The sequence below is a fragment of the Uloborus diversus genome, chromosome 6, assembly GCF_026930045.1.
Source record: "Uloborus diversus isolate 005 chromosome 6, Udiv.v.3.1, whole genome shotgun sequence".
NCBI classification, from domain to species: domain Eukaryota; kingdom Metazoa; phylum Arthropoda; class Arachnida; order Araneae; family Uloboridae; genus Uloborus; species Uloborus diversus.
The window spans coordinates 61,471,871-61,496,276 of record NC_072736.1 but is presented as its reverse complement, the minus strand read 5'-3'; the positions used below and the strand labels follow the sequence as shown (position 1 = coordinate 61,496,276).

Here is a 24,406-nt window from a genome sequence, read left to right as displayed (position 1 = left end):
GTGGCTGCATGGTTTTCTCAAGAAAATTCCTTGATATTTTACATTCACTTCTACGCTCATTTTTCAAGTGTATATTTATTTGACGAGTGTTTTTTTGCAAGAAACACGTTTCAGCTGCTAAATGCATTATCTGCTTTCATAGAAACTTCTTAAAAATGCATGTGCTTATTGAATTAAAAAAAACCATATCAACAAATACCTTTTATGGGGCTCTATAGTCATGCAATCTCGGAGTGACACAAGATGGTCTTCAAGAGTTAAAACCATAAAAATCTTTCTCTATAACTTCAAAGCAGTGATTTCACGACTGTGAGAATCATTGCAAAACGATTCTTTTAATGGTGAAAAAGCTCATGCTTTTCAGTATGTATGACTTCGTTTGAATTTTTATTCAATTTGTTTGTATTGAGGAAAGTGTTTTAAAAATGCTTTACTCCATCAAAACATCTTCAATCGGCTACCCTTAATTTTCGGACTATTCAAGCCACAGTTCAATCTACAATTGATCTGTGCGTTCATACTACCATAGTTCAATCTGCAACTGAAATTGAAAATAGATTTTACATAGATGTATATTTCAATCAATCGTGAAACTTTTTCAAAAAAATTCTTCCTCCGAGCCAATTTTAAAAAGGCGCTGAAAAATAAATAAATAAATAAATAAATAAAAAAATCCACATGACGATGTGAAGTCAAACACTGATTTTTTAATATTTTGTATGAAGTAATAGATTGTTTTTCGAATAAAATTAACACAAGATTTGATGATAATTATTTTTCTGCATGGTTGGCTCTATATTATCTGGAATGGATTTTCTGAAAACGAAAAAAAAAAAATGTTTCAATTATGAGTAAAGTTTTTAGCACTAGGCAAGAAAAATTACAAGCAATATACCGTCAGACCGGTTATCACATCCAGAGACTGCAGTTCCGTCCTTGTTATGGACTCTTCAGCCTGGAATAGTGAATAACAGAGCTGGTGGCAGATGACATCTCATTGAAGCTGAGAGCGCCGACGAGACTAGATTATTCAATGATGAAAAATTAAGCCCCTCACAATTTTTGAAGTAACCTGGGTGATTTTGAAGAGCAAGATATAAAAAGTGTTTTCATACATAACTTTGTTACTTCAATCTTCAATTATTTTTTAACTATTCCAATTAGCTCAGCTGGTAGAGAAAGATTTTTGTTAGGTTAGAGAAAGATTTTTGAAGCACAATGGGCAAAAAAAAAAAAAAAAAAAACTTTTCTCTTTAGCTGTACTAACAAAACAGCTTGACAATGGGCACTGATAGTAACACTTCCCTGTTCTTCCGAATTCCAAAAATCATGCATTAAAACTTTTCCAAAAGGTATAAAAACTTCAGTATCGAAATGTTTTATATGAAAACTTATTAGAAAATGAATCAAAATTTTAATTGCTTCTAAGCACTAATTTTTATTTATATCAAACCGATTTTATGACCACTTCCTGTCAGCTAGGCTTGCCAGACTTCTGAAATGTTCAACCGGGACACCAAGATGTATACCCCCCCCCCCCCCACAAACGTCGCTAGTGTTCAAAAGGTACCCACCTGTGGCTGATTTTTGGTGTTTTAAAGGGCAGTTTATTCTTAATGTTACGAATAAATGGTTACTAATTATAAACTTAAAACAGGAGTTATGAAAAATGACGTAAGTGGATAAGATTTGAATATTTCACATTATAAGATGTAAATATTTAATGTAAATATTTTTTTAAAACTGAAATAAGATGTAAATATTTACATTTTATTTCAATTTAAAAACACTTTGAATGAGGAACAAAAAAAAAAGAACAATATTTAGATATACTTTTCATTTTATAAGGCTTTTTTAGTCTTTTCTGGTTTCAATCTTGTAAAAATCCTCACAAGCTAATCCGGTATCAATTTTCAAGTGACTGTTACAAATGATAAAGTAATTATCCTAAATATTCCTTCACAGTTAATTATTTTTAAAAATAAATTATAAAAATAAAATTTTTAAAAATTTGTCTTTTTATGGGACGTGAAGTAAACCGGTCAGGACGCCGGAATTTTGTCTGAAAACCGGGACTATCCCGGTCAAACCGGGACGTCTGACAAGCCTACTGTTAGCTAATGTGTGTTTGTTACCACACTGTGGTAATACATATTTAAGAAACTCGACCCCCCAAATGAAATGCTGAAATGCCGCCCCTGCCATGGAGATTAGGTTGCAACCAAAGCAGAGATTCAATTTCAGAGAAAAGTTATTTTTAATTTTGAAATTTTAATTTTAGGTTTCATGGAAGGCTATTTTTATAGTTGAACTTTGCTTACATTTTACTGATTTAAAAGAGAAAACTCTCAATTGATACAAACCTTAACTAATTGGGTCTGTATTTATGTTTGCTCAAAAGTACTTATTTGGAAAACGTTTTAAAAAGATCTGCTCAAAACATTTAGAAAAAAAATACTGCATAGGTAGAGAACCTTTTTACCACTAGAGGCTGCATTTAAATCAGAGCTGCAGAGTCGGACTAGCTCCGACTTTGACTCTGGGAATTTTTGCACCTGCAACTCCAACTCTCCTACCCCAAAATCAGTCCAACTCTGACTACGACTCCAGGAGCACTGGCAGAGTTTAGGACTTGGAGGAAAATGATCGATTCTCATTCTTGGAATTTTATGCCTTCGACTCTCAACTCTGACTACATTATACCAAAATCAGTCCGACTTTGCCACCCTGATTCGAATTAGGCAGTGAAGCAGCATAGGTGGACAAAAATCAGTAAATGCAACATTTATGCAATTTACATTGTTAATGTGCAGTTTTATCACTTCATTTTATTATATACATAGAGGTCATAGGAAAACAAAAACATGCTGTTTATTCATTATTTTGTGTAAAATGTCACAGTAAAATAAAGTTTTATATTTACACAAGGTTAATGATTTGTTAAACAACTACATATTTAAAAGCCACTTCAAATGAAAATGAGTCAGAGATATATTTTTCAACATTTCTTTTTACTTACGCTTTCTTGAAATTGATTAAAAAAATAATATTTAAAAAACTAACATGTAACAATAATATGTACACAAGAATTTTAAAAATTGGTGTAAAAGTGAGTGAAGTATTTGCTTTTGTTTCTCATGAGAAGTTAATGGAATATTGCTATATTAGTAGCTGGACAACTCGAGACAGGCATATGTCTTTCTCATTTTAACATTCATATTATTAAAAATGAAAGAACTTTTTAAACATTTTTTAAATTATTGCAATCCATGTATTTGGATATGATTTTTTACAAGAGATAACTTTTATAAAAGTCACACAAGGGTCATTCCATGCGAAATGAGTAAAATTCGCAAAAAAGTGGTGGCCGCATGGTAACAGATTTTTATGAAATTTGGTGTACAGGTTCCTTTTATGCCTACATAAAAATATCTAAAATATTTTTGCTTAAAATTTTTTATTTGAATAGTTACATGCAATTGAAAATTGGTCAAATTGAACAGCATTCTCATAAATGCTAAATGTTGCACTTTTGAAGGCTTGTATCTTATTAACTATTTAATGAAAACATAAAAGTTATATGTTGTTGCAATCTATGGAGTAGAGTAATTAATCTGATATCAGTAAAATTTTCAAAGTTATTGTAGTTAACTTTTAACCGAGTTTCAAAAACTGAAAATATTTCAATTTTCTCATAATTAAGCATTTTATTTTTTAATCTCAATCTTTAAGGAATGCATTAGCTTTGATGAAATTAATACCCAATAATATGCTAAGTATCATAAAAGAAATACCATACTTTTGAAATTGTATTTTAACTCCTTTGTCTTCAAAATCAGTTTTAAACTTAGTGACATTTTGCAAAATGATGATTTTCCCCTTCACATACCCACAAAAATTCAAATGAGGGTAAATTCAGACAACTTTCAAATTTTACAAGAATATAGAACCGTGTTTCTACTATTTGCTTGAAGAAACTCGAAATTGGTTTTTGATTTCCAAACGTAAAATAAAATTCAGAAAAATAGCCTTTTTTTTTTGTTTTATGGGTCAATTCATACAGGTTCGACGGATGGGTGCGCTCGACCATTTTTAATTTTTTTTGAAATTCATATTCCTAAAAGCTGCATATGAAAGATGTTTAAAACCACTTTTATTTTTTCTCTTAACTAGACCTTTGATTTTTTAGAGGTCATCAAAAGTGATTTTCGTAGTCAAAAATGGGACTTTTAGACCTTTGCATTCTGGCCGAAATCTATTTGAATTATTTATGACAGAATTTAACCCTTTGATGCTAAAGTGCATAAGTTGATAGTCTTACATGCTGAGTTACGTAGCTGTAAGTTAATAATTAAAATAATGGCAACAGGTTAAAGTTCAAGGCCAAATGAAAAATTTTACTCATTTCAAAGGGGGATAACTCACGTAGGGGACGGAAACACAAAATGAAATACAACAAAACTAATCACTGGAACCATGCTAAAAAGAATATGTAACTGTTGCTGTGCATTTGTGCACCCTTTATAGATTACAGCCCCTCAAAAATCGGAAAAATGACGAAAATGACATTTTTAAACCCTTATAAACCAAAAGGGGATGGAATTAAAAATAAAATTTCCTGGCCAATTGAATATTCCGTTCAAGTACTATACATGTTATACATATTGTTTTTTCTATTTGGTTTGTAAAAAAGATGCAGGTCTTTGAAATTAAGCAATTTTGCTAGTCAATTCACACACTAAAACAAATAAAAAGTGTGAAAACGTCATGGCACCTTCTTAAATTGCGTATATTGTGCTCTATATAATACATCATACTGAAAAAACATATTGAAATTTTCAAAATAATTATTTTAATTTGATAACTTAGAAATATTTGAACATGAACGAGTGGAATTGACTGAGCTGGCGGTGTATTTCATGTAGTTCTGCATTAGCCCTGGCTATAGGGCGGTAACTTACTGAATGAACGAGTAGTTTATACTGTATGGAATCTGTATGGATCGACCCTTATGTGAAATTACAAGAATTCAAAGAATTAGATAAACGACTAAATGATGCAAAAGCAAGTAAAACTAACATTTATTTCAATTTAAAAAAATGTACATTTCAGACTGTACTTCATAAACATGCTTTTGAGAAAATGAAACACGAAAGAAATGGTTAGTTTTGCTAAACTTACAAAATAAAAGAAAGTAACTAATGAAATTTTACCTTAGTTCAAGTTACTCTAGTAACAAAAATACACTGATACCAATGATTAAAATTAAGTAGTATCTAAAAGACACTTCAATATATTATGTAAAAAAAAATGAGTAAATTTAGAGCATTCCCTCATCTTCAAAAAAACATCTGAAATAGAGGAAAAAATGAAATTTTTGGAAATTTTCTATTTTTTTAAGTACAATTTCGTCATCAAGAAATTCATAAACAGTTACTAAATAGAGCAGATAGTTACTTATAGATAGTTTTTCAATCTGAATCATTTTTACTGTTATATTTTCATTAAAAGAGCTAGAGGAGTGATTTAAAATCTGAAGTAAATTGGCAAAATTTCAATCTTTGTTAACATCTCAGATTCAAAAAAAGATCCGAGTAAATTTTACTTTGCTCTTTCTCAATAGAGATTTGTTTATAGAATGCGGAAATATTTATTTTTTAAGTGTACATTTATAACTTATGGAGTTATTGAGTCACAAACTGGCAGCAATGAACTCTGAAAATTTAGGCTTAGCCTAAGCATCAACTTCTAACTTTAATAACAAAGCAACAAACAGTTTTTAAACTTTCATACTTTGCATTTCCTCATAGATATGCATGGTTTACCTAAATAAAAATTTTCATTGAAATCTGTGACATGTCAGCCACAGCTGATTTGCTCATTTCGCATGGAATGACCCATAAGAAACTCAAAAAGACCACATGTTCCCCACCTCTGCCTTAGAGAGAAATATGAAATAGTGGGGTAATATATAATAAAGGATTTTAAACATAGAAAATGAACTGGATTCAAGAAACAATTTTACTGTGACATATAAAAGTGCAACCCAATTTCTGTTGCCCCACTTGTCAGGATATCCTATACAGAACCTGACTAAATAAAGGTGAGGCTCCAGTACCACAATATTTTAGAGGCTCCCACTCTAATCACTCACTCTAAGTCAACGGAGAACATTGTTAACTTTTCGTAGTGTCGGTGCCCTTGTTTGTTGCGCTGTTTCCCCATGCCCTGCAGGGTTCATACTCAGTTTCAGAAATAAAATGAAGGAGTAAAATGAGATTTTGAAGGAGTACTTTTGGGCTATCCTTAAATGTTCTCACACTTCTTCAACAGATTTGACCCCCTTCTCTCTTCATCACACTTCACCTTACTCCTTTTCTTGTCACGTGTCATATTTTTCATAAACTTGCTATAATAGTGTGATGTCACTTTTTGTTACCCTCTCTCTTTCCCTTGTCACAATTTCATGAGCCCACCTCCCCTTCAAGGCATGACATCACTTGTGGATGATTCTTTTTACAATGTCACAACTGCAATTTACTAAACAATTCCTTTTTAATACAATCACTTAAAAAAGCACATCTACTTATGTATTTTTAAATATTTAAATATTAATTTGATAAACTGACTTTTGCTGCTAAGAGTGTGGAGGAGGGAAAAGCAATAATCATAAAACTTGAAAAAATAGCCAAGCACCATCATGAGCGTCGCGGGCGGAGGGGGTCCGAGGGGTCCGGACCCCCTCAATAATTGAAAGTCAGACCCCCACAAAAGTTGGAATTTTGAACGACAGAATCCATTATTTTGGGAAAAATCATTAATGTTTTAATTTAAAAAAAAAGACGATAATTCACAGTTATATAATTATTATTATTGCGTGAAATGCAGTTGTGAAATGTTTAATTATTATGTAATTAAAACAAAAGGAACTTGCTACCACAAAAGGAAAGTAACTGTCTTCAATGAAAGCTTAGAAGCAAAAAATTATCGCTTAAGCGGTGTCAGAAGTCTAAACTACCTCGCAAGCAGGTCCGTCCGTCATTTAGAATTTTTACGGAGAGGGATGAGGGGCAAAGAGTAAATACTCCATGGGAATAAAAAAAAAAAAAAAAAAAAATCAAGAATAATTTTTATTTTCTCCGTCATTTGCTATGGAAGGACAGGAATTTTAGGGTCATACATTATGTCAAGGTTAGAAGACTCGAAAGATCCCCAAAAAGCTTTTCTGGTTTTCTTCAAAACTTCTGCAACAGCAGAAGAAGACTACTTCTTATAACTGATATGTCGCCTTCTCCCCCCTTTTTTTAGAAGTTGCTCCTCCAATATCATTTTAATGATAAAAAGAAGAAAACTTTCAGTCTTAAAAATGGACAGGTTTTTTTCCAAAACGCAATCTTAAAGTATTATTTAGGAACATCGAGATTCTGTATTATGAAATTACCTTACCTGGGCTACTAAAATACGTTTTAAATAGAAAAAAAGCGGAAATACACAGAGAGAGAGAGAGAGAGAGACTTGAAATATTGTAATGAATAATCACACTACAAGTAATATAAAGTAAAAAAAATAGACCTAAAGTATCAGTGTACAGTATTACACTAGTTCAAAATGTTAAAAGTGTTTTTACTGAAGCCACAGACGTAATGTCAAAATAATAAACTACCCAGCTGGAAATTGAATTTTTTTTATAGAAAACCAAAGCAGTCAAATGTATTTGAAAAAGAAAAAAAATGTCCTCAAGCCTTATCATTTCAGTTTCCTTTTTGAGGCTTAGCTTAAAATTCTGTTTTTAGAAACTTCGGTTTTGAAAGCACAGGAGAATATCCAAATCTCATTCTTTCCCCTAACGACAGCAACGATAGCATACAATTGCGTAATTTAGAATTTCAATGTCGAAAAACTTCCGGGGAAGCACCCTCACTGTAATCTTGGCAAAACACACACTCCCCACTATTAAAGAGTGTCTTAACTTTCGATTTTAGAGCGTCAACTTAGAAAATGTTCCAGAGATCCCCTGAATCTTCCCTCACACTAATGGAACAAAAGAGCGTCTAAAACTTTGTGTTTAGCCCTCCATTTTCTAAAAAAAAAAAAAAAAAAATTGGGATGAAACCTTTAAGGTCCTTTCCAACACCATCGAAAGTTATCTTTTAATTCAGCTTTTTCGAAACTTCAATTTCAAAAAATTATTTGTTCCCAAACATGACCTGCAATCGTGTTTTTAAAACTTCGATTGAAACTCAATCTCGCTTCTCCCAAACATCACCAATAATCGTCTAAAACTGCGTTTATAGAACAATAGTTTCGAAAAATTTCTGGAAGAGAATCCCCTCAAAATACAGAAAAAAACAGTTCATGCAACATTAACGCTTCATTAAAATAGAATTAGAAGACATTTCTTAGAAAAAGTTCGCTACAGGAAAATAACACACAGTTGCTAATCAAGGTGTTTCAGTTTATAAGATTATGTATTAAATGATAATGTTAATCCATTTTTACTTACATGCTTTTTCTTATGCAATTTGAAATTAGAAGTTTTAAAGTTGGTCCCCCACAATAAATTTTATCTGACGACACCAATGAGCACCATCAGACAAGTGCCAAGCCTGATCGGCGCTGTCGTGCGCATGTCTTTTGAGTGCCTTTATGCATTGGCGTTCGGGGAAAATATAGTTGACACCTGCAAGCTCTGCAGTGAAGCTTTGTAGACAAATATAAAATGGAAAAAAATACATTTGGCATTTAATTTAGTCAAAAAATAATCTTAATATTTAATTTAAGAATATGGTATACGTTTTTACTTCATATTTCGAAATTATTTTGAGTTCAGCAGCTCTCTCATACGCTAATAATGCATTCTTGAAAAAGAAAATATGTTAACTAGCGAAGTTAATAGCACTTTGAATATTCATCTAATCTCTAAGTGATCAATAATTGATAAAGCTTTTATGCCTGTCAAAACATGAAAACAGGACAGTGGCGCAAATAGAAAATAGTTTTAGTGAGGCACATTGGGGAAAAAAAGGAGGGGGGGGGGGTCTCGCCGGAAATTTTTTGCAACTTGTTGTTTTAAAAACGCAATTTTAGACAGTCTTAGGTGGTGTTATGGGGGGGGGGAGGGAATACAAGGGGCTCCACGGAAGTTTGTAGACGTTGAAACCTCAAAATGCGATTATAGGCTACATTTATTGACGTTAGAATAAGGGATGGAACTCTAGGAATCTCCCCGATCTTTTTTTTTTCGAAATCTTTCCCAATATGTTATGGATGTTTATAAGTAATTATGACTATTTACTAATTGGTTCAGCGCCATAGTTGTATCCCAAGCAGACCTTCTGAAAAGTTTTACCACATGGTTTACGGTTCTAGTTCGGGTGATGAAAAAGGAAATGTGCGGCTCGCTCCATTAAAAAATAAAGCATTTCAGGAGCTTATACCTACATCAGAAAAAATTGTTTGAAAAAAAAAAGAACACCTATTCACAGAAGAAAAGCCATCAATTGTCAGAGAGAACCCCAGTCATCAAAGACTTGTTTGACAGAAACAAGAAAGAGAAGAAAATAAAAAAAACGTAAACCCTCTATGAAGGAAATGATACTAAAGAAAACAATGCCATTTGGTAGTCACACACTTGTGAGAGGATATGATAAATGACATGAGACTATATCTAAAATGCAGCAAGTGGTATCATAAGGAATTCGTCGGTGTGAGTCTATGACAAAGATAATTTCAAGTGCCCTGACGGTTGTTAAACAGATTTTTTTTTTGTCATTTTGAAGACTTTAAGCATGGTTAAAGCATATATATATATTACAATTGATATCAATTATCAATGTTAGAAGATTATTTTAATTATTTAAGAGTGTTAAAGTTATTAGGCCTTATTATCCTACCATTGTATAATAAGGTCTAATGACAAGGCTTTAAAAAATGTTTATTTCATGCTTGTTTTCTGCAAAACTGATGAGTTTTTATTAATTTCTTGTAGTAATTGATATATATGTTTGACTAACATTACAATTTGTTGATTCGGATACATTGTTTTTATTTCATTACCCCTTATTTAATCTCTCTTAGGTAGGCCTTATTACCTGCACCTACCTTAGATAGAAATTAATTGCTCCTCTCCCCTCCAGTTTTTTGAAATTGACCTTTCAAAAACGCAATTGTAGACAACATTAAAGATTTTTTTGGAAAGGGGATTTCGGAGCTCTTCCATTGAAAAATTTTTCAAAATTCAAGTCCTAAAAACTTAAGCATTATTCTATGATATTAGGAGGAGATGGTTAAAGGCTGTTCCATTTAAATGTTTCGTAAGTCACAAAACCTAAAAAAACCTAATTTTTGATGATATTAAAGGAAGGTGGTTTGGAGGCCCTTGCATGAATATTTTCTGAAATTGAAGTCTTAAAACCGCGATTAAGACCACATTTGGCAATATTAGGGCCGGCAATCCTTTTAAATGGAAGCTCCAAAAACACAATATTAGGTGATTTTCAAACGCAGTTTCAAGCTATTTTGTTTGGTATTCGGAGGCTTTCCCTGGAAATTTTGTGAAACTGAAGATCTAGAAACTTAATTTGAGATACTACGCAATGCTTTGGCGGGAGTAGAGGGGAAGATTCAGAGGAGAAGCAGTTTGAAGACTTTTTTATTTTCAGAAGAACTAGAAAGAAGAAAAATAAGGAAGGAAGAAAAGAAATAGGATGGGAGAGGAGGTGTAGCTATCAAATTAGCTGTAACTATGGAAAAATTGTAATTCAAAGATGTTTTTAAAGAAATTAAGTTTTATTCCAACATCATTTTTTTTTTCTTATTAAAATCATTTTGTTTTCCTGACACGTGTTTTTCCTCCTTTTTATAATCAAGAATAGTTTTGAAAAACATTCAATACAGGATTCTGGAGGGGAGGGGGGGGAGGGATATGGTGCAACCAGAGGCATGCCCCGTGGACTCCCCCCCTCTCCCTCTGGTTGTGCTACGGAACAAGAGGGTACTGATTACTATGTTTCTAAATTGAAGGATAATAATGTTGAGGACATTCCACTTTAAAATCCAAAACTGAAATCCTTTCCGGTAAAATGAACAATTCTAGAATACGAAATTGTTAAAAAGGCATTGAATTTAAAATCTAAAACAAACACATTGTCCAAAGCGCTTTCTTTAATCTAATACACAAATAGTTAAAGAAAAAGGGGGTGGGAGAATCAAGTAATTATGGTCCAGTTCTTACTTTTTGAAACTAAAAAGTTAACCTAAATTATTGTCTACAATATATGTATATTATGCACAAGTAAATAATATGCAAATGTGCCTACTGTATATTTTTATGTATGATAACATGATGCAGTGAAATTGCTATAAACAGTAGTTAAAACTCACAAAAAGACATATTGCATAAATTACAATACAACATATTTAATGCAAGAACCAAAATGGGGAATAGCAAATTTCTTGCGCGCTTTGTTGTGCACTATAGCGAAATAGCATTCAATGTAAAAGATTGCACTTTTGAACAGGGCTGTGGAGTCGGAGTCGAAGAGTCGGAGTCAGACTAATTTTGGGGTAAAGGAGTCGGAGTCGTTAGAAAACATGTCGACTCCGACTCCGGGCTTCTTTTTGTCTTTCATTTTTACTGACTCTCATTGCATTTTTTAAAAACTGACTACTAGCAATTGGTTCGATTACATGTATAAAAAGTTACTAATGAAAAAAAATAACTGCTACAATGGCAATCAGCTAGCTTGAGTGCTTATCGAACTTTCTGTAGCCGTCCCCTAGTTTGCTTGCTTTTTAACTTAACTAATATATAGCAACTGTCAGCAAACAGTTTTATCGCCTAACATTTTCAAGTAATCAATTTCAAATAAAAATAAAAATATAGTGTTTTGTTCGATCTCAGTTATAAAATAGTAAAAGGGACGTAACAATTTAGTAAGTCGGGGCCCGTACCTCAGGTGGAAACTTTTGAGAGTGATCGACAAATTCAAATAAGTTCTTGCGCGAAAACACGAATACAAAAGATCCGATGAAATAATCTAATGTTTTTTTTCTTTATTAAGACTATTTCTATAAGTTTGGTTCTCACTAAAAAATTTGGAGCAAAATAAGTATAAATGATTTCTTGATTACAATACTAAATAATTGCAGTTAATCTTAAAATCTTCACATTAAGGTTAATTCTAAAGCAGCCAATAAAATTGAAATTAAAAATTTAGCGAAGAAGCAATATAGCATAGCTGCCAACCTCAAGATAAAAAAAATAGGAGCACTTAAGGGAAAAAATAGGAGCAATGAGGGTTAAAATAGGAGCACCAAATCGTGGCCTGTGCTAAACCTTCCTTCTGTACCGTAAGCTTCTATAAGTTCTAAGCACCATTACAATGCGTTTCTGAATTTTCATGTTAGATTTTCAACAAAACTACAACCAAGTATAAGATAAAAATATTTTACATTAAGAAAGCATCATTACGTAGGTACATATTGAAAATAAAAAATAAAAAAAAAACATGATTACTGTTCGATTTAATAAAACTGCAACCCTTTTTAAAAATATTCCTTTATACATATCCTACATGTATTGAAAATGCATCGCATAAGAACATATTGAAGATTAAAAAAAAAAAAAAAACACGATTACTTCTTATACTTGGAAGTAAAGCAACTTCATAGTAAAGGTCAAGACTTGGAAATCTTCTAAGTGGCCAGTGACCACTAGACTCCAAAAATTTAGTGGCCACCACTGTCACCAAGTTTTGAAACACAAACTGGAGGGGAGATGGGTCAGTTTTTACAACTTTCATGAAAAAAATAGATGAATAGGACTTCACACATTTTAAAATAGAGTCATTCAATACTTTTTTTGTACATGGAAAATTCAAGTTAAAATAGATTTCTGATTTATTAAAAATAAATAAATAAATAAATGAGAAGTCAGCAGGAACCTTCATTTTAGATGAAATGGTTTCAGCTTATAGCAAAGCCTCCGAGGCAATAAGGATCAAATACAGATAAAATTTCTCTTTCAAAAAAATAATTTAAAAAAAAAAAAACATAACTTTTTGCCTTTGGTTATTTTTAATAGTTTGCATTGAGACAAACAACCAATTCTGTTTTCGGAAACTTAGGCTATTAATAGTCTTGTCTACTTCCATGTTGCAAATGACCAAACATGGCAACAATGCAAAAAATTTAAGATGATAGATTTTTGAATTTTTTGCATTAAAAGTAATTATAAATAATTAATAATCCTTAAAAAAACTAAAATTTAGATGAAATAGACAATTTTTAGCACATTAACATCCAAACCAATCAGGATAACATAATATTCTGAAGAAATTTTTTTTTCATTTTTTAAGAAAAAAATTAAGAATTTTCCGGAAAAAAAAAGAAGCCCATTTTTGCATTATTTTCAATAGTTTGCATTGCAATAAACATCTAATTCTGACTTTGAAAACTTGGCCACTTTAAGAGTTTTGTGTACTTAAATCTCGCAAATGACCAAATATGGCAACTAAGTCAAAAATTCAGATATAAAATTTTGAATTTGTTGCATGAAAATAATTTGAAAATAAAAAATCCCCATGAAACTACAATTTAATTGAGAATCTTTAGCACATTCGTGTCCAAAGCAATAGGGATAAGATGAAATTTTAAATAGTATACTTGTTTTCATTTCTCAATAAAATTATTTAAAATAACCAAAAAAAAAAAACATTTTGTAGCACATTTTGCTGATTTTCATTAGTTTGCAGTTAAAAGAAACCCCCAATTCTTCTTTGTCTTTGAAAACGAAAGCACTTAAGCATCGTCTACTTCCATCTTCTGAATGACCAAACATGGCGGCTACGTTCTGCATGTAGCTGAAATGCTCAATGAAAAAACGATGTTCTCCGATCGATTAGCGCTCCCACTCAGTGTTTATTTTGACACTAATGCTTCCAGGGTATAAAATTGTCTCCTCTTTTGTTGAGTTTGTGCACAATTCCTACCTTCCAGGATAGGGAAATTTCTTCTTTTTCCTCAGAAATCGAAAAGTGTACAAGCAAAGTCAAAAAACGGAGTTTTTTGGAATAAATCGGATTTTTGGAGTACACAATAAAAATCGGAGAAACTCCGGGAAAAACGGAGCACTTGGCAGCTATGAATATAGGTATAGTAAAACCTATTCATATAAATCTGTATACCGCCGCATTTTGTGTAAAATTTGCTCCTGACGTATATGTGCCCTATTTTCGTTGAAATTTTATTGATGAAATATAATTTAAAATATAATCGGGAGAATTTTCAGAATTAAAGTATTTATACCTTTTATAAACTCTGAAATTAACTTTAGGTGTCACCTACCACATGGGTGTCACCCGGGGCAAACCACACCCTCTCAAGAACTTGGACTTAGAAAAAAAAAAGCTTTTTTCCTCTCAAATTACAGCTTTCAAAAATTGAAAACACACGATTCGATCAATATCTATTTGTTAAATATTAAAGGGGGCAAGGTAATCCTTTTCAATTTTTTTAAAGGAATTTTTAAGTCATTTCATTTTTAAACTCGTAACTGTTGGAAAATTTGATTTTTAAATTGAATTTCTAACGTTGTATGCATCTTGGGTTTACAAAAAAATGCGAAATTTTCATAAAAAGGAATTAATATTTTAATCTCTGTTTAAAGGTTTCCCCCCTTCTCCTGAAAGGAGAGAGGGAATTGAAAAATACAATTTAAAAAATCCGGAGTCGGAGTTGGAGTCGGAGTCGGGCGTTTCAAAATCCAGGAGTCGGGGTCGGAGTCGGCCATTTTCCTTCCGACTCCGCAGCCCTGCTTTTGAATAGCATGTTTAGACACAACAACGCAATTATTTTTCTTTTTAGGTAGGCAGCGAAGCGGATTGCTTGTTTTAAAGAGCAGTATAATTTTACCGCCACTATTAGATGTAATGAAAAGATCAATTATAATATATATTTTTTGGTTGGAGATTTTCCCCTCATTTGGAGCATTTTTGATTGGTTGAGCTAGGCGCCTTTTTGACTCAGGTGCTGTCATGCAACGCACGACCTTGCACATAGAGACGGCGTGGCCCTAAGCACCATTTAAGCATGATTTACTACACTTATGAAATGTCTTTGTGATATAATAATATTTTCACGTTCAACTTTTTGACTTCTATAACCAAATTGTAACTCACATCTTTATGGGGAAAAAATAAATATATCAAATTATTACATTAAAATCGCTCTTATACCTTATGACGAAGTCAAGTTGTTGATCGAAGTATTTTAAACTACTGTCATAGAGGACGATCATGTAGTCTCAATCTAAAAAAGAAAGAGTTTTGAAGGAGTTAAAACCAAAATGAAGGAGCTTGAAGGGCCCTTCAAAAAACTTCCTAAATGAAGGAGTATTGGAGGAGTTTTGAAGGAGCGTACGAACTCTGTGCCCAGCACCGCCACTGCTTTTTTTTAATATCAATTTTATAACTTAATGTCTTAAAAGCTCAATCAGATTATGAAGAGGATATTGCCCCCTCCCCTTACCACACATAAATATTCAAAAGAAATAATATGCCATTTGATTAGTCAGTATATTTATGGGAAAAAAAACTGGTAACTACATTGAACTTTGCATGAAATCCTCAAAAGATAAAGCTTTCTTTCTCATTTAAAACCTACTAAATAAGAGGAATATTAATAAAGTATCAAAAAAAATTTTTTTTCTAATTTTTATTTTATTGTAAACTAGTGGTTCGCCCGTAATGGAAAATTAAAAGGTCATTTGGTTCGCCTGTATAATTAAATATTGGATGATGAGTTTCTCGCCAAATTACTATGTAAATTTGCTCGGTAAAATTTTCTTAAAATTGGAATAGTAAAAGAACAAAACTGAATGTTTGAAAAATTGCTTCAAGGTGCATACCCTCATGCTACAAACTAATTTTGTGCCAAATTTCATGAAAATCCGCCGAACGGTCTAGGCGCTATGAGCATCACAGAGAGCCAGTCTGAGAGATCCTGACATCCAAACAGAGCGACTTTCAGCTTTATCATTAGTAAAGATAACTGCTTTTTTAATGGAATACATAAATTTTCAAAAATTTTGGAGCACCTGGCCTAGTTGACCCTGTGCGTTACTCACGCCCTGATCCTATTTTAAACAACCTAAGTAATCTGTTCTGACTATTCCTTGAAATCTGTACTTTCTGTATGTACGGTGAGATGAAGAAAGTTGATTCTCACACCTACTGTAAAATCATGGATTTTATGGAATTGGCAAACGTTCAGTTAAGATGAGTCTATCTGAATGAGGGGGGAAAGTAAAATTTGATATGCTTGTTCTGCTCATTTGAATAACATTCTGCTTAATTTAGAGGCTAGAAGGCTACATAATTAGTTTGTAAAAGTTGACATCCCTAAAAATTATACATGCGTCTATTTTTACCTGTAATACAAATAAATACAAATACAAATACAAAAGTGACGACCAGCAACAGGCTCTGGGCCCAGCTAGACTGGTACCAGATGTTTGCCTTTCCATACAATTCGTGGTCAGGCAGTACTAAGTTTTCATTGTAAATCTGCTTAACAATGTTGCAATTGCAAATATGTACTAACATCATTCAGTTGAGTTTTGTTTTATTATTTTTTAAGTTAAAGCAATTTAGAAACATTTATTATTTTATAGCAACAAGACTTGTAAAAACTTGTATGAAGTTATTTATAACTAATTTGTTACCATAAGAAGTTTTCTTTAGTCTTTTTTTTTTCTTTTGTATAGCTACAGCAAAATGCTGCTTCAAAAGCTGCAGAAAAGCTACAAATGCCTCCTGTGTTAAGTATTCATGAAGAAAACAAAGAAATTTTAGCCAAAGATCCTGAACTTCAAGGAGTGCTGTCCCACAAGATTATTTTTACTGATATTTCTACAAATGTCTCATCAAGAGTAAGAAATTATAGCCCTTATTATCATTATTTTTTTTTTTAAAGCACATTTCTCTGAAGAATCAAGTTTTGTACTTTGTAGAGTAAAACTTTATTTGTATGTTATGTATTTTTACATCACATATTCTAATAGTGCTCAGTAAATCAGATTCACTGTCAATTAGATATTAATGAGTACTTATTTTCAAGCATATATTTTGAATGTAATTAGTTAATGACAACTTTTTAATACTATTTGCATCTAGCACATAGTTGCTGCTTTTTTAAAATTTGAAATGTGACCTAGTAATTTAAATTTCATGATTAAATTAATTTTCTTTTTTGTATTGATAGTTTTTGTAACTTGCATAAAAACTAAACAGTCATGACACTAGTCCTTGCAGTCGGAATTTGTGGGTTTCTTGTATACTGCAAGCATTATCTGCTGCGAGGCATGGGCACCCATATGAGTGAGTTAGCAGGGTGTAATATATTTGTAACATAGGTGTAACTGTAACCGTGGTATTGTAGTGTAACTGTAACTTTTAACTGTATGAAAGAATGTAAATAAAACAGCTATGAAACGCGCATTGTTAACATACATCGATAACAATCTCTCCCTTCCTTTGTAAATAAAGTTGCTATAGTTATCCTACCATAGTGTATTATTCTAAATGAATAGGTAAGTTACTACAGACATCACATAGGGGCTCAAGCTCCCCCCCCCCATAATTAGAAAGATATAATCCCCATAGAAATTACAAATTCCTTGCTTTTAGTACGTTTTTCTTTGCAAAAATGTAAAAATATTTTCCTCCAGCCATTAATGAATAAGTCATTGAAAATGTCGAACAGACATAGATAAAATGAAAAGCTTTCTGCAAACACAAATCCTAACTGGAAAATTTTCTGCAAATAATTATTTTGCCTAATTCATTCTTAATTTATATTAAAATCTGAAAAAGGCAGGGAAAAAAACTTTTAAATAATTTAATTTTTTTTTTTGCAATAACATCTAGTTAACACTTGCTTTTCACCAACTGAAGAAAACTGCCTCAACCATTCTTTTTTGCCCAATATCAAGCACCAAACGTAGATAAAATGAAAAGCACTCTGCGAACACAAATCCTAACTTGAAATTTTTTTGCAAATAGTTATTTTGCTCAATTCACCCTTGAATAAAGAATTAAATGTATATTTAAATACGAAGAGAAAAAAGAAAAGTGCTTTAAATCATTTTTTTTAACAATAATTATAGTTTGTTTATTTTTCACCAACTGAAGAAAAATTCCAATCCGATTATTTTTTCACACGTGTGCTTTAAAAGGCTTTCGTAGAAATAAACTGGGATTTTTTAAAATTTTCCTTTAAAAAAAAAAAATAACTATTAACATTAGCATATTAAAAAAATTTCTGCAGAGCCAAAAATTTTCTGCAAACGCCGTTCGTGCATTTGTCTATATTATGCAAGACTGATGTCGAATTTTAATTACTCTAATCTAGTAAGAGATTATAACTCTCTTTAATAATCTCTAACTAAATTCTTATTTTTAGGATAGAATGATAACTGTTCGCGAGATTGATGGCACATTAAGGAAAGCCACTAGAGAAGAAAGGTTTCGTATGAACCAGATTTACTATCCACTTGAAGGAAGGAGTTTAGAAGTGCCCAAATTGTTTAGCAGTCCGCATATTGATGTTGGTATTAGTTCAGAATTTATTTTCTGTATTGTTCAATTCAATTTAGTTTAATTTAATTCTATATACAGTAGAACCTTTTGATAAGGGACACAAAGGGGACTGAATATTTTGTCCCTTAAATAGGAGTGTCCTTTCTTCAGAGATATTTTTGTTGATGCATGCAATGTGTTAACTCAGTATAATTTTTTTTAAATGAAAACTATTAACATTTAAGATTAAATACTGAAAATATTCCATGTATACCCAATCAAATTCATAATTATTCAAATTTCTGAGTTTATTATTATTTTATTATTTAAAATTGAATCAAAACTTTGGTTATGGTAAAGTTTTGTAACATTCAGACACTATTTTGAAGTAATTCATTACATGGTTTTACTTCATGTCATGTAATTGTGCAATACAATGAAAATTACAATTAGTGCTCAGATTTTAAGTTTTATGTACAAAGCTTGTCAGTTGCTGTGCACTCTCTGTTGGCCCTGAGCCTACTTGAATAAATTGCTGAGAGGGCAAACTTGAAATCCAATAGCAATATAATATTGAACAAGAAAGAACGAAAATTTGAAAGAACAAAAATTTGAAAAAGTCCCAAAATACCCTGGGACCTCATCAAGGGGTACTCCTCAAAGGTAGGGAAAAAACTATGAGATGTTTTGTGAGTGCTGCTGGCGAAATTGCTGAAAAAAGCAGCACTAATCCCCGACATCTCACAAAACAAGCAATAAGGGGTACTGAAAATCTAGAATATAAGCATGACAAGAAGTAATTAAATTGAACATTTACAAACCAAAAATACAAGCTTTATAGAAAGTTAATTAGAACAATTTCATAACTAATTTAAGCTACAAGAAAAAAATTCATAATTGAAGTCAATAGCAAAAGAAAGAACGTGTAACAATCAAATCCATGGAACAATCAAAATGACCTACGGTTTCTCTTCAATAAGCTTGCAAATGAAATTTTCCGAAAGATGCTCCAGATGTTGGTTGTCATATATATATATAAACTACATTAAATTTTTCTAAAGGACTTTAACTTAAAAATGTGCAAAGCAGCAATTAAATAGGAAAGAACAATAATGGAAAGATACTAATTAGTATGAGCGAAGAAAAATTAAAAAAGTCAAAGACAAAGAGAAGGCTACTTTGAGATAAAACTCATCAGCGTTGGAAATCTTAAATTCTGTTGGTTTTAATGAAATTCAAGCATTGTAATGGAAATTAAATCAGGACTGAACATTTATTTTGTTGAAATGGATATCTTGTTTTACAGTCAAACCTGCCCACATCTCCAATTTAACGTGACAGAAGAAAAATTCAAGATAAGGAGGTTTTCAGGAACAGAGCTTTTTGATAAAGCTATATAACTAAGCAATTAAAAAAAAAAGTCAATGAGTTCAGAGTCTTTTCTGCATATGCAGTGTTGAATAGTCTACATCTTGATGTAGTGTGATTATACATTTAACACATTATAGTTAATATCGATAGAGTGAATTCATACAAACATTTAAGGAAAAAAATTATTTTTCAATGATTGCCGTTTTGTATCATAATTTTGGGACTTGAATTTTATCCTCAATTGAAACAATTTAAACATTAGAACAGCATACAGCCACAGAATCCAACAAACTAATTGTTCTCAATCAAAGACGAATCCAAACATATTTCAAAGGAGGGGCTATTGATTTTTATTACTTACTTTTTACTAGGTATGCTGATTTTAAAATATTGATCACAATGATATCGGACAATGCCGAAACAGTTCTGGGATATTGTCCCAAACCCAAACTTCCCCTTCTCCCAACATCAATGAAACTTGTCTTATTTTGTGTATTGTAAACTTTATTTTTGAAAATTACCGGTGAGAGTACCTCAAGGGGCAATTGCATCCATCGTGCCCCTCCCTTGTATCCGTCCCTGTTCTCAATGACTTGAAAGTAAAACTTGAAAAACTATTTGAATGCTGATGTTAAAGGGATTGCTTTTTATGTCTAAGTTTTACTGTTGGTAAAGATCAGTTTGGGTCAAATTCAAAGATGACAGTGTAGTAGGAATTTAAGGCATAGAGGTTTTTGGGAAAACTAATTTGGGATAAACATGGGGGGGGGGGGGGAGACATTGAATTCATGCTGTGAATGCAAGAAAATTGAAAAACTTTGACATAGGAAGGTTTTTGATATAGGTAAGTTTGAGATAAACAGGTTTGACTGTATTGGTATTCATTTGAGATTTCACTATTTATATATATACAGGGTTGGGAAATTTTAGAAATTGTACTAGACAAGGATATTTTTTGCAAGCTAACAATATGTAATTGATAACCCTGACAAAAAAAAAAAAAAAAAACTGTTGGTGTTTTCCTGTTTTATGTAAACTTAAGACTAACATTTTTGTTAGTCATGAGAAAACTTAAAATCCAGGTTCATTTGTTTTTGTAATTTAGCATCTAATGTAATAATTCTTGATTCCTTTAAAGTTCTCAATAAATAAGAAGTACACACAGTACAACCTCATTAATCAGATATGACTGGAACCGATGGCAATCCGGGTAAAATGGAAATCCAGGTAATGTGGGAACACATACGTCTGCTTATTTACGAATGTGTTTTCCCATGTGTAGGAAAACAAAGTCATAAATAAGCATACTTATCTTTTATTACAGTAAAAAAAGATGCTTTGTAACAAAATTACATGGGATTGTTACTCGCAAACACATTATCATTTTTAGCTTAGCTGCAGTAATGTTGGACTGATACCCCAAATATGCCATGTTGTTTATTAGATTACTATAATTTATTGCATAACCTATGCAGGAGCTGTACATTTAATAAAAATGAAATGTGAATATTTGGCGTATTTATAGTTCCGTCTTGCCATCATAATTTACGACTAATATTTAAATGAATATAATTTTTTTTTTTAATCTACAAATTTGATTCAGATAAACAGGAGATCCAGATAAACGGAAACTGGATAAATGAGGCTCTACTGTAGTTTCAAAAGTACAATTGGGTTACTAAAATAAAAATGAATTTTTATTGAAAATATGACAAGATAACATGTTTTCTTGAAAAAATATATTTTTGCTAAGTGTTTTGATACAGTTGATACAAAACTTGAAATTGTACTTAATATTCTAATTCAATTTTCTTCCCAATTTTTAGCGTCTTATGGAAGAGGGAAATTATATTTTTCTATTGGATATTGCTTGTGTGCAATTTGAGCCAGATGACCCAGAATATCATCAAGTGAGTTTTATTTTTATCAAAAATTGATGAACAATTAGTCACAGAACAATTTAGTCACAAAATGGAATGTTTAGTTTTTTTTACATAGTGGAATGCACATCACATTTTTTTCAGAGTAATAATAGTTCAAGTAACATATCAAAGTACCTTTTTAGTTGTTTTTTTAATTTTAATATTATTGTGTCTTACTTTTTCTCCCACTTTTTCAGATCACCAGTGTTATTTATGAGCATATAAACCAAATGAAGAAATTTGATGTACTTAGATCAACGAGACATTTTGGTCCAATGGCATTTCATTTTGCATATCATAAAAACATTGACAGATTAATTGTTGATATGCTTGAAAGGCATTTGTAAGTAAAAAAGTGAAATGTACTGACATTTTTCTTTAGAAATGTTTGCTAAAATGTAATATTTTGAGTTACATTTTTTAAATTTGAGTTTTTTCATACATTTTTTATTAACCAATTCTGATTGACCTATAAGGAAACTTTTTCAGTTTTTCTCTTTTCCAATATTGTGTAGAATTTTGAAGGAGAGTGAGTCCCAATAATAAAAAGACAGTAAATTTAAAAAAAAAAAAAAAAACTAATAATAATTAGATAAAAAGTAAACATAAATTCAAGTTATTTTTTAAACTTTAATTCAAACTTTCTAATTAAAATTGTTACCTTGTCTTTTTCATACATATTTTATTTTTCTTCTTTTCTAAGGAATTATGAAAAAAAGTGACATTTTAAAAACTTACATGTATAACATACCAATAAAGTCATAAACTTGATGAATATTTCCATTTAAAGAACTGGAGTTCAGACCTGAATCTTTTATACAAATACAAATATGACGACCAGCAACAGGCTCTGGGCCCAGCTAGACTGGTCCTAGTCAATTTACAATCCCCAGTGAAGATCAATGGCCCTCTTAAAACTATCTACTCCCTTGCTCATTACCACCTCTTCCGGTAAACTGTTCCAAGGTTCCACTACCCTGCTATAATAATAATTTTTCCTAATATCCATGTTAGCCTGATATTTAAATAGCTTAAAACAATGACCCCTTGTCCTGTTTTCAGTGCTTAACTTCAGCCCTGTAACATCTTTCATTTTAATAAATTTAAACAACTGAATCATGTCCCCTCGGTCTCTTCTTTGCTCAAGACTGTACATTTTTAACCTTCTAAGCCTGGAATCATAGTCTAAATGAGAAAGTCCATTTATTAGCCTTGTAGCTCGCCTTTGAACCCTTTCCAATACATTAATGTCTTTCTTAAGATAAGGAGACCAAAGTGAACAGCATACTCCAAATGAGGTCTTACCAAATTCTATATAAGGGCAGAAGAACTTCTTTAGATTTGTTTGAAATAGATCTATTGATAAACCCAAGCATCTTATTGGCCTTGTTACTAGCAATGCTGCACTGTTGGCTAAACTTTAAATCCTGACTTATTAAGACCCCCAGATCAGTAACTTTGTCTGCCTGACTAATGACTGAACCTTGCAAATAATAACTTGTACACTTATTTCCATGCCCTAAATGTAGCACTTGACGTTTCCCAACATTAACAGCCATACCCCATTTATCAGCCCACTCCGTAATATGATCTAGATCCTCTTGCAGCTGCTTTGCTTGTTCTTCATTTTCTACAGTCCCCATAACTTTGACATCATCAGCAAAACAATTCATATTCCCAGAAATATTTTTGTGAATATCATTCATAAAAACAATGAACAAAACAGGCCCTAACACTGATCCTTGAGGAACCCCGCTTAAAACCTCACTCCAATTAGAGTAATTTCCCCTTACAACTACCCTTTGTTTCCTTCCGGTCAGCTAGTTTTTTACCCAAATGAAAGTTTTCCCTCCTATTCCTATATCAGCTAATTATCTAAGTAGAGCAACATGCGGTAACTTATCGAAAGCTTTTTGAAAATCAATGTAAACAGCATCTACAGGCTTCTTATTGTCCAAAGCCATGGTAACTTTGTCATAGAAATGTAATAAATTAGTTGCACAAGATTTGCCTTTCCTGAAACCGTACTGAAAACTAGTCAATAGATTATTAGTCTCTAGAAAATTTACTATCTCAATTTTTATCAATGTTTCAAAAATTTTGCAAACCACCGAAGTTAGACTCACTGGTCTATAATTTCCCACACTCCCTTTAAACCCTTTCTTGAAGAGTGGTGTAATGTTAGCCAGCTTCCAGTCCTCTGGCACTGTCCCCGAGTTATAAGAAGCATTGAAAATATTTACCATTACATCTGCTAATTCCTCCGCACATTCAACTAAAATTTTTGGATAAATATTATCAGGTCTCGGAGCCTTAGTCTCTTTAATTTTTTTCAAATGATGTAAAACGTCATCCCTGGAAAATACAAAGTCCAGCTGTACTATAGCTTGTGTCTTGTTGGTGTCAACTGTTGAGATACAGTTATCGTTAAAAACACTCAAAAAAAAGTTATTAAGAACATTAGCAATATCACTATCGTCCTGAGTTAAAATTCCGTGCTCATCAACCAGTGGCCCAATATGACTATTTCCAACT

The 24,406-nt window shown here is 31.8% G+C and overlaps 1 protein-coding gene across 1 annotated transcript in view; it reads left to right on the top strand.

The window, feature by feature from the left end:
* The window catches only part of LOC129224473 (28S ribosomal protein S22, mitochondrial-like), a 36,784-nt gene that overhangs the window by 3,329 nt on the left and 9,049 nt on the right, over positions 1 to 24,406 (top strand). Inside the window, exons 3-6 of the mRNA XM_054858926.1 lie at positions 16,766 to 16,930; positions 18,463 to 18,606; positions 21,776 to 21,859; positions 22,069 to 22,214. Coding sequence (XP_054714901.1) covers positions 16,766 to 16,930; positions 18,463 to 18,606; positions 21,776 to 21,859; positions 22,069 to 22,214 — 539 coding nt within the window. The remainder of the gene's footprint in view (positions 1 to 16,765; positions 16,931 to 18,462; positions 18,607 to 21,775; positions 21,860 to 22,068; positions 22,215 to 24,406) is intronic.